The sequence below is a fragment of the Neodiprion fabricii genome, chromosome 6, assembly GCF_021155785.1.
Source record: "Neodiprion fabricii isolate iyNeoFabr1 chromosome 6, iyNeoFabr1.1, whole genome shotgun sequence".
NCBI classification, from domain to species: domain Eukaryota; kingdom Metazoa; phylum Arthropoda; class Insecta; order Hymenoptera; family Diprionidae; genus Neodiprion; species Neodiprion fabricii.
In genome coordinates, this window is record NC_060244.1 from 10,870,817 (window position 1) to 10,881,249 (window position 10,433).

The window sequence follows — 10,433 nt, forward strand, 5'->3', positions numbered from 1 at the left end:
GATCGGAGGCGGAGGCGAGTTTCGTTGATTTGTGTCGATAAGGTAGAATGCGCGAAAAACACGCACGCATTTACCGGCCGAAGATACGATGGTAGCCCGCAGACGGAATGGAAGAATAGTCAATCTCAACGAACGTCAGTGAATTTTGATTCTATTACTTCTCCGTGTTTCCACTTTTGGACTTCCACTTTAACCTCCGAGGTTATGTCCGTACAGTGGTCCGTGGGCCGTACATCAGTTGAATTTGTGCTACCGAGCACATATTTGTGCTTTCTAATTAGTAATAATAATAACAATAACAATAAATATTGCGCGAATAGTAATATACGAATATGTGTACGGTGAATTGAACGTAACGTTGTTGAGAAAATATCGTGGATAAAAATATAACAAATAACGTGAAATATGAGCAAAGCTACGCAAAACCTGATAATAATAAAAATTTCTCATCATAATTCGCCTTTGACACATGAGCTGTTGCGCCACATATAGGGTACCTGTTTAATAATAAATCAAGGTTCGAACTATTCATCGACTGTGGATAAAAATTCGATGATATTTTGCAATACTTTTAGAAACTCAGTCTTGTTCCAATGTAACCAGCTATAGTTGGTCCATCACCAACTGTTATTATTATTGCACGCTTCACTGCTGTCATTATTATTGTTATTGTCATTTCGCAATTTACATATTATAATCGTATGCTAATTGATTCTTCGCATATCTACATATCGCTGCATTATACTTTGACATTTTTACCTTAGTCTAACGCTGCGATATGAGTGGAGCGGTCTCTTTGTACGATGGGACCGAAAAGAAAGAGGCGACTTCCAAGAACAATACTTTGGAAAATGGCGGGGGTGTCACAAAAAAGTTATCGAGAGGCATTTCAAGAGCGACCGAAAATGCTGCGATAGTTTCTCACGCTCGCTCCCAACTCACCCCTCTGGGAGCTGTCGATACGCCAGAATTCACATTCTCCTTACCAGATCTCTCTGTATACCCAGGTCTGTTTGTCACTGATCAAAATCGACTAAACAGCATGATGATAGCAAACACATATATAATAATCAACTGCAGCGATCTTATGTTTTAAAGCTTGTACAAATGTCAGGAGAATTACTTTTGTTATGTCTGACAGATGATTTCCGTGAATTTCTGGAGAGAGATTTGATAGAAGGAGGCTGCCTAACATCTTTGGAGTCTGCGGGACGGTTGAATTGGTGGTGCGGAGTCAATGGAAAAAATGGAGGATCCAGAGTTCTCTGGCCGTTGGCTACATCGGGCGATGGAAACTGCCTTCTGCATGCAGCATCGCTCGGGATGTGGGGCTTTCATGACAGATTATTGACCCTTAGAGACGCGTTGCATACGACATTAGCTAAAGGAGAATGTCGACACGCCCTTTATAGGTATAAAAATATTATTTTCCATCAGTTGTCGTATTTAAAAATAACAAGGGCCAGGCGCTCATATTAGTTTGTAAAAAAACTCATTGACGTAGTAATAATATAATTTCATTAACAATGCACACGTAGCAATAGTAATTTTGCACATCAGGTAATGCCTTGTTTGATTGATCTACGTATCATTGTATAAGGCGATGGAAATGGAGGCAAATGGGACTGAACGCAGTCGCTGGCTTGGCTTATTCCGCAGCTGAATGGGCTAACGAATGGCAGAGCCTTGTGGACATGGCATCTGCACATCCCCGTAATCCAACCGCTAATTCGTACCAAAGTTTGGAAGAGGTAAACGCAATAATCACGTTCACAATACAGAAAGAAGTCCAATTATCCCTATATCATCGATAGCATCAGTGTGTTGACCGATTCTAGGGAAGACAGAAAATTCTACAATTATTGCTGACAATAAGAAAATTCGTCTAAAACTGAAATTGCCTGAGTATTTACTAAAAAATCACATATTTTTAGGTCCATGTATTAGCATTAGCGCACGTACTGTGTCGGCCAATAATAGTGATAGCTGAAACGATGCTGAGGGATGCAGAAGGGGTTGCTTTAGCACCTATTCCGTTTGGCGGAGTTTATTTACCATTTGAAGTTCCACCGTCTCGATGTCATCGAACCCCGTTACTATTGGCATACCATTCTGCTCATTTTTCACCTCTCGTTACCGTTGACGGATCCAGTAGTGAAAACGGTGGCGGGGAAGGGGTCAGCATTCCTCTAGTGGATCCAGATTCAGGGCAGCTCTTACCAGTTTTGTTTTCTGTAGACCCCGGTCCACACTGGGATTCCAGTAATGCTTCTGAAACTCTACCACCTTCACATCCCGAAGTGGTTAGTACTTGGAAATTCGAAATGTCTTAGTGTTTCATTGTACTACGGCAACTTGATTGTATAAGCATATTTGGTTTTTAAGGAAGACGTGGTTTTACTTCGAGAATACTTGGACTGCGATTATCAGCTGTTGACTGCTGAGGAACTAGAAAGGTATTATGTCATTTATGTAGCCGTGATGCCTTAAAGATGTTCAGCAGCTACCATTTAAGTAACTACTTGATAGTGTTGTAGATTATGTTAAAACTCAATCCTTCCTCAAAATATTAGGGATTCTGAAACTGATAATCCATCATCGAACAAAAGCCGAGCAGCAAAGCAGTTACTTGGAGTTGCCAAACAGTTTGGGTCAATTGGTAAATCTGTAAGTCGGAGACTATGGTCAATGGCGAAAAGGCCAAAGAGTCCACCTTCTGCTTCAGGGGCTTCTGGTGCTCTTTGTGTTCAAATAAGAAGTAAACGGCATCAATACGCTGATCAAATGCTTCAAAATTATCTACAATGTGCGAGTGCAAGGTGTGTTATATCAGTGTAAATAATTACTGCTCAAATTACCTTACAGAGTTTGTTAGCAATTAATAGTTTTGCCTAATCAATGCCTAAATTATTTGCTAGTGCGGCGGAATAGTAATTGTAGAATGTTAATGCAGGTATTTACGTGAACAGCGGGTTTCGGATACTGGAAGTGAAATGAATTACGGAGCTGGAAAGTCCAAGTTCTACGCTGCGAGCGACAGAGGTAGCCATGTCAGTGTTAGCAAGCTACTTCCAACGAACCCGAACAGCAAAGACCGCACTCTTTATCTATCTCGGTAACGGAACTAGATAGTACTGAATTATTAAAAAATATGCATTGCTGGCTAATTATTATTTAACTGATGACAATTCTTACAGATCGACGTTCTACAACAATCAACCATTTTCCGGGGATGTAAGATCTGAAAAATGGAATAACAGTATCGCAATTGAGGTTAGCTACTGTATTTATTATATATGTAATAAAGTTCGTCACTCAGGCACATTAGAGACTATGTTTCTATATATATGGCATGTTTGAATTCACTTCTCTTGTATTTATTATACCAATTAATATTCGGTATAACTTTGGAGCGGATATCCTTGTATCTATTGTAAATATCCGTTGATTGAATAGGTGAATGCCATCAGGGTTCCCTTGTAATTCAAGACAAGTGGATTAATCGTAAACTGTTCTGTTTTTTAGGATGAACGGACTGTAAGACCGTGCCGTAACGGGGATTGTCAGTTTTTTGGCTCTGCTGAAAATCAGTACTACTGTTCAAAGTGCTCGGTGGAGCAACCTTACCGCTAACTTGCAGTGCTTACTCCGATGACAATAATTTATGTCTTGCTAATAAGTATATATCAGCGTATTACACAAAATCAAGGTACAGATGATAACACTAGTCTCCTAAATCGGAAATCCTAACCAATCGCAGCTATAACATTATACTTATACATATATTTGTAACATACATAGGTATATAAGTACGCGAGGTCATTTTTCGTTCCATATTTTTCTCACAATATTTATTGTTAATATTTATATTTTTGGCAGCTCATCAATCGTACAGGATCAGTATAGGCGTGTTATTCATAAAATGATCGAATTTAAAGTGGAAATCAAATAAGAAAATGACGAATTTTAATATTTGTCATGTCAAGTTCTAGAATTTCTTGAAACTCTACAGTTGATCTTTTTTAGTATTGTGTTTCTTTTCTGTACTGAAAGTATAAGTCTTCAACAACCTCCATTCATCTCGCGACATCCTGGTGACAATAAATTCATTCATTCATCAACTAGAAATTATAATCTCTAAACTCATAGATATTATAGTATTTAAGCCCACCTTGAGTATTGGATAGCCGTTAGTAATTTGATATTGCATATATCTACATTTATATAATTCGATGAAGATCGTGATTTTATTTTCGTAGTCTCAACTGTTTTAAGCTTAATTGATTTAAGTTTTTGCTAAGTGAAATCCATTTTCTCGTTCGAATTTTGCTTTATGCGCCCCGATATAACCTATAATCTATAAAGAATATAAATATTAATGAATGACATTGTTATATGCGCATTATTTATGTGCCTTGCATAACGCTGCATAAAGCCACAGTTTTATTACCATAGCGCAAGCGTCAGTACAAATTTTGTGTTCTGTTTAAAATTTTAAGCTTACTCATAATGCAAAACTTTGGCGCTGAGTAGAGATATGCTTTCTGTGGTACTGACATTTTTGTAGCTCTGAGCATTAAAAGTAAAACTTATTATGGAAATGAAAGACAAATCAATGTATAGAACAAGAAAAAAAAATGAATAGGATGTAATATAGAGCTGAAGTCAAACGTTCGATTGCATATCTTCGAACATTTTGCAAACGAATTGGATTAAAATCAAACCAAAATTGGAGTGATCTACTCTTACTAAAAATTACAAGAAAAAAAATAATAATTTTATATACGCATAAGTTTGTTTATGGAAAAAAAAACTTATCTACGCTAAACGTGTTCAACTTGATCAGTAGCCTAACTTGTAAATTTATTGAATTGAATCTGAAGAGATGAATATCAATTCAAACACGGAATTAAAAACCTGCTCGGCTTACATGCACAAATGTTCTTCGAACTAGTCAAATATCGCAATTGAAGTGACTTTTACTCGAAAAAGTGTCATCCATATACTTACCTTCGCACGTGTAACTTGTACAGGTTTTTTTTTCCTCGAAGATACAAAAAATCGGTATCTATAAATAATTATAGACTGCAATAGGTTGTGCATTGCGAACCAAAATCAATATTTAAAAACAATCTTTCATCATTACGGTGTATTACCGTGTATGAGACGTATTCTAAAGGCTAAGGACACGAAGATTCATATTTTCTTATCATTATCACACAGTTCGTGTGACGATTAATGTAGGTTTAGAAAACACATCCAGACGGAAGAAAATTATTGAGGAGAATAGCGATAGGTTCGATATACATCGTGTAATATATATTCTCTCATAATAAGCTCTCAAGCTTTAGTATTAACGTAATTTTAAGTGTGGTATCACTAATATAAATTCTAGGGTGGCCTTTATTTGGTGTTGCAAAAAATTTCCTCAGAGTGGCTCCAAATGTATTTTGTGAAAATCTCTTTAAAAGATCAGCTCTCTATTTCAATAACAAGGGTTGGGACAAGAACTAACTATTGCTCATTTAAATAACATGTGTTCTGGTGATGTATTTACTTCAAATTTTTTGTCATCATGTTCTGGGTGTCAAAAGAATCCGGGACTTGGCATGTCTCTCGAATTACACCCTCTGTAAGCCTCTGGAAAAAACTGGAAGTCGCCTGCATGTTGGATTATTACGCTTTAAACAATTAGTTTTTGGGTATCTTCTGATTTTCACGTCTAGATCGTGTTAATAAAAATAAATCATGGTATACGAAGAAAATGATTATTTACATCAAATATAATCGTTTCAAGCGTAATAATGAAATATGCAAGAGACTTTCGGTTTTTTCCATAGGCTTACAGAGGGTATTATTCGAGAGATGTACCAAGTTCCAGATGCTTCTAGCACCCAGAAAGTGATAATAAAAAATAGAAGTTGGCAACATCATAAACACGCATGTCATTTAAAAGGACTGAAGTTAGTCCCCAGAAAAACACCCTCCCATTGAGATGAAGAGCTGACCATTTACACAGATTTAAAAAAATATTTTTTGTGCCAATTGGGTGGCGTCTGCTGAAAAATTCGCCCGTGCTCTAAATAAGGACCACTCCGATAAATACACGAGTATAAAGATCGATGTATTTTTGAATCAAAGCAATATTTTAACGCTTTTAAATATAAGTTTCTAAATTATTCTTCGTACGTATGTTATTGTCTCTGATACTACAGATTCTTATCAGTTTTGTTGTTAACAATATTGCGTGTGTATTTCCTTTTTGTTTTTCGATTGCACCTCTTTGTTCGTGTTTGCGGTGTCGATTTTGTTTTTTCACGGATTGAATTTATTGCTGCTAATTAATAATCGTTAGGCTTACGGAATTGAATCAAGCTTCTCGTCCCTCGAATTTTCAATAGTTTCGTTACACTCGCTATTCTGCACATCCGTACCGTTGTTATCAAAGCCTTGATCAATTCATACATTAAGATTTCGTTATAAGTACCCTTGAACCAAAAGCACACACTTCGAGCGGAACATTGAAGCTTGAAAACTATGCATATTTCTTGAAAAGTATATTTATAACAATGATTGTCCTGTGATTATTCTACACATTGTATACATACATATGTACTCGAATCCGTTGGTACGTAAAATTTAATTTCATACACAATTGTTCAAGCAAAAAACCCTGTCTGTAAGAAATAAAGAATATTTTTATATAACACCGATATTAAAATATTGACTATACGTCGCAGATCCATTTACGATGACTGTCGTGCCTTTTAAAGGTTCAATTTTCAAGTTTCCCCGCTTGTCCGTTTCCAGCGGAGGAGGGACAGTTTTCATGTTAGCACCCCGGATATGAAAAATTGAATTTCCACTAATTCCCCACATTTTGAAGCTTAGAGAATCTGCATCTCTGATCATTTTCATATCGATTCCTGAACTTGCGTCTACGATAAGATTTTAAGTAAAATGATCGAGCTCTTCCAGTTTACGAATTATTTTCAAAATATAAATATTTTGTTCCTCAATCATAACTCGAAAACAGAAAACTTGGTCCCGAAATTTTCGATGCAATATTGGTTTGACTTGGTATTCCACTATAATTTTTATTTTTTTTTGTCATAATATTGACTTTTAGTTATTCGAAAATATAAAGGCTTTTTTTACCCAAAACTTTTACTTTCGCAAATAACTGGGAAGATCGGTAAGTCCTAGGTAATTCGGACCGGCGGATTCTTTTATGCTTGTCTCGCACTGTCTTACTTCGCGACTTATGCGTGCGTAAGAAATTGTTGGTAGAAGAAAGTCGAAAGTCGAAAAAACAATTTTTTCGGAAGGGGGGGGGTTGAGTAATTAATCAACGTTCCCGTAACAGCGATCGTTCGGGGAGATGATTTGTCGGACTGCATCGATTTGCAGCCACGAGCTGAGCCGGACGCGTTACTCGCGAAGCGGCGGAGAGTGCCTGAATAATAAATATTACAAGGGTTTCGCGATTTTCTGCAGGGAGGTATAGAAAAGTAAGGGTGCCGGGGCTACGGTCAGCCGGAATGACGTAAAGGGCTCCAGTGGCCTAATTGTACCTTGTAGGATGATGTCGGGTCGGCGGGTAGAAGCCGAAGGCGCTGCCTGCTGCCCTGAGTGCGGTAAAATATACCACGGGCTCCAATTCGTCTCCGGGGTCCCACACCCGTAAAAACTAATGTTACACGACGCTACAACCCCGCACGTGCCTCGCCGTCTTGAGAACCCCTCTTCGCCCACCCCAAATTGCTTTCACACTAGAGACGTTGTTATATCCGAACCCATATTCATAGATCACCTCCTCGTATCTATGACACAAAGAATTTACGGTGAATCGTTGAATGTAATTCGTCGCCCAAGAAATATGTGGAAAAAATATTGAAAATTGAAAATGTTATGATATTTTACGTAAATACCGCCTTCTGGCATATTGACGGGTTTTTTGATTTTTTTTTCATACGTTGATATTTTATATTTTTGAAAAACAACGATGGATCCTTATTCTAGAATGTTTAAAGTGTGTTTCGTGGTGTTTTGGTTAGTGTGACAACGAAGGGTTAAAAGAGCAGATTTTACTTGAAATTGTAGGAAAATAGGGATATGTCAGGTTTATTGGTAAAATATACTTCGTAAAATGGGGAATTTAAGATGGAAAAAGTGAGAATCACTGTATGCTGAGTAAAATCTGCTATATCCACAATAAAAAATATAGTCGACGTGGGTATTTTTTACCCAAAGATCTTGAAGTGTCCCTCTTTTCCTGCACTTTTGAGTAAATTCTGCTTTTTTTCACGTTTCTCCGTGTATGTTCCAACGTCTGTAGTACTGCAGGGGTTTTCAATTCTAGCAATGTATGTTTATTCGACTATAATGCGTGTATATTCATTCATATTCATTGAAACAGTTTGTTATACCAGATCTTGGTATAATAAATTATAAATTCGTTTGCCTGCTAAAATAAAGTTTAATACATAATAAATTCGAATTGTCGGTATTGATGCAGAGAATCGTATATCTATCACGAATATATGATCTAGGAATTGCACGGGAAATCGTTCAATAATTCATGGCGTCTTGGACAAAGTTGATGGATAACGCTTACGAACAAAAATAAAACTTCTCTGTAGAGACCACAAATTTACATGAATAACTTCCCGTATCTTTGATAAATCGCAACATTTTTTGAAAATACCTCTATGCAGGATTTCATAGTGAAAACTCATGTCTCACGGGCTTATTAGATTATGTAATGTAGTAATTTAAACCAACTCACGCGTAGCTGATACCGTCAAAATGTTTAATTGTCAAAAAGTTATTACTTCGAATCGTGAATCTTCCATTGTTATTTTCTGTAATGCACATAAACGTTCGATATAAACGAGTAATTTGCGATTTTTTAACACACAAAATTGTGCAGCGCATGTATAGATGAATTATTTTCAATATGGTTTCGAGTTTATCAATAAGATTCAATCTCAAAGAATGACTGTTTAGTAGTTTGTCAAAATCAACCGAAAATTCACCGTCGAAACTTGACCGTTTTACGTATACGAGTGTATAATGAACAGCCTGCAGCCATGATTATATCTGCGCTAAATGATCGTTCATTTTGAAATCTATAGGTCCAATCTCCAGGTATGCGTCTTCCTACAGAAGTTGCAAAATGGATCAGACAATAGCTCGCATTGGAAGAGTTACTCTTTGCTTTATTTAGAAGTAAGAAGAAAAAGCTGCGAAGTTTTCATCGCGATTACTACTTTTTTTTTTCTCCAAGCGAGAATAACGAATTTCACATTGCCCGTATCTGGATCACGTCAAGGTGTATAGATTATTGATGACGAACAGCGTGCCAATGGTTATTTGAATAACGAATGAAATTCTGGTAGGGCAGTGCGGCTTTGAACCTTGAGGATAAGGTCCTCGACGAGAGAAAGACGGTTATGAGCTGTTAATATTAATATGCCTCGGAATGAAGAGAGCTCTTTATTAATTTTCACAAAGTTTGCCTTACTACCGACACTTAGCGCGTCGAGTTTCAGTCGGCAGGTACATCGCGGTCTCACCGAGATTTCGTCAAGTGTCAAATTATCCTGTGATCTCGGCCCACTGATCCAATAAAATCGAACTTAACCAGTGAAATTGACGATTACGAGTGGCCGTATGAGAATTGAGTATTGATGAGATCCAATTATACTCATGACGTAATTATTGAAAATTCGTTGACGTCATTGATGCGGCCTAAGTAAATAAATCGCTAATTTGGCGGTCTGTAGGGAGAAAAATATCTTTTGGCGAACGAATGATGACTCGAAATAAGTATGTTATTTCATTTATAGAAATAGTTAATTACTTCCATCAAGTATATAACGAACTTCTCGAATTGAAGAAATTTTATTGACTTTATAAGATAAGATTATTCAATGGTGTCTCTATAGTAAGTAATGGACACTTTTTTGGGGACCATTAGACAGAAGCATTGTATAACGTTTACCAAACTGTTTTTAATTTGAAAAATTAATTTCTTGCGTAAGGAATCTGATGAAAAATTATTTCGAGTCTAGTAAAAGATATTTTCGACACTTGAAAATAAAACATTCCGTTGAATAAAAGAACAGTGGCCTTAGAAATGTTTTCTTCGTTTTGCCATTTCAGACGTCTAACGGTTAAGAAAATTCCGAACACCGAACGTTATCAGCCCTCACATGTGCAGTCGAAACGCTTCACAGCATTCGGCATTTCGACCGTTCGAAGTTTCGGCCATTTGGAACTTCGACCCACACACCCTTGTTTTCCCACCACGATACCCTCCGGTTAAAACACAGCCCAGCTTCTATTTTATCAAACAATTTCCGTGCTCATTAGCGGAGATGACCATACTAATCAACAAAATAATTCCGGACACATACTGAGCGCGGGAA

At 37.0% G+C, this 10,433-nt stretch overlaps 1 protein-coding gene across 4 annotated transcripts; it reads left to right on the forward strand.

The window, feature by feature from the left end:
- Positions 1 to 37: 37 nt before the first annotated feature.
- On the forward strand, positions 38 to 4,890 carry LOC124184498 (OTU domain-containing protein 7B-like). Of its 4 annotated transcripts, none has more exons than XM_046574265.1 (10): positions 38 to 134; positions 765 to 1,007; positions 1,142 to 1,412; positions 1,601 to 1,751; positions 1,935 to 2,303; positions 2,386 to 2,456; positions 2,574 to 2,819; positions 2,954 to 3,115; positions 3,198 to 3,273; positions 3,526 to 4,890. In XM_046574265.1, the coding sequence occupies exons 2-10, from the start codon at positions 779 to 781 to the stop codon at positions 3,631 to 3,633; spliced, it is 1,683 nt and encodes a 560-aa protein (XP_046430221.1). In that variant the 5' UTR covers positions 38 to 134; positions 765 to 778; the 3' UTR covers positions 3,634 to 4,890. The 4 variants fall into 4 exon arrangements, with proteins under 4 accessions (XP_046430221.1, XP_046430219.1, XP_046430220.1 ...); XM_046574263.1 differs by lacking the exon at positions 38 to 134 and adding an exon at positions 142 to 517; XM_046574264.1 differs by lacking the exon at positions 38 to 134 and adding an exon at positions 142 to 493.
- The last annotated feature ends 5,543 nt before the right edge of the window (positions 4,891 to 10,433 follow it).

What these genes read in the sequence shown, in the direction of transcription:
- LOC124184498 (XM_046574265.1), top strand. Translation starts at nt 779, where the DNA reads ATGAGTGGAGCGGTCTCTTTGTACGATGGGACCGAAAAGAAAGAGGCG. An exon ending in CACCTTCACATCCCGAAGTG is followed by an intron (nt 2,304 to 2,385) that starts GTTAGTACTTGG and finishes TTGGTTTTTAAG; the next exon opens with GAAGACGTGGTTTTACTTCG. An exon ending in ATAACAGTATCGCAATTGAG is followed by an intron (nt 3,274 to 3,525) that starts GTTAGCTACTGT and finishes TCTGTTTTTTAG; the next exon opens with GATGAACGGACTGTAAGACC.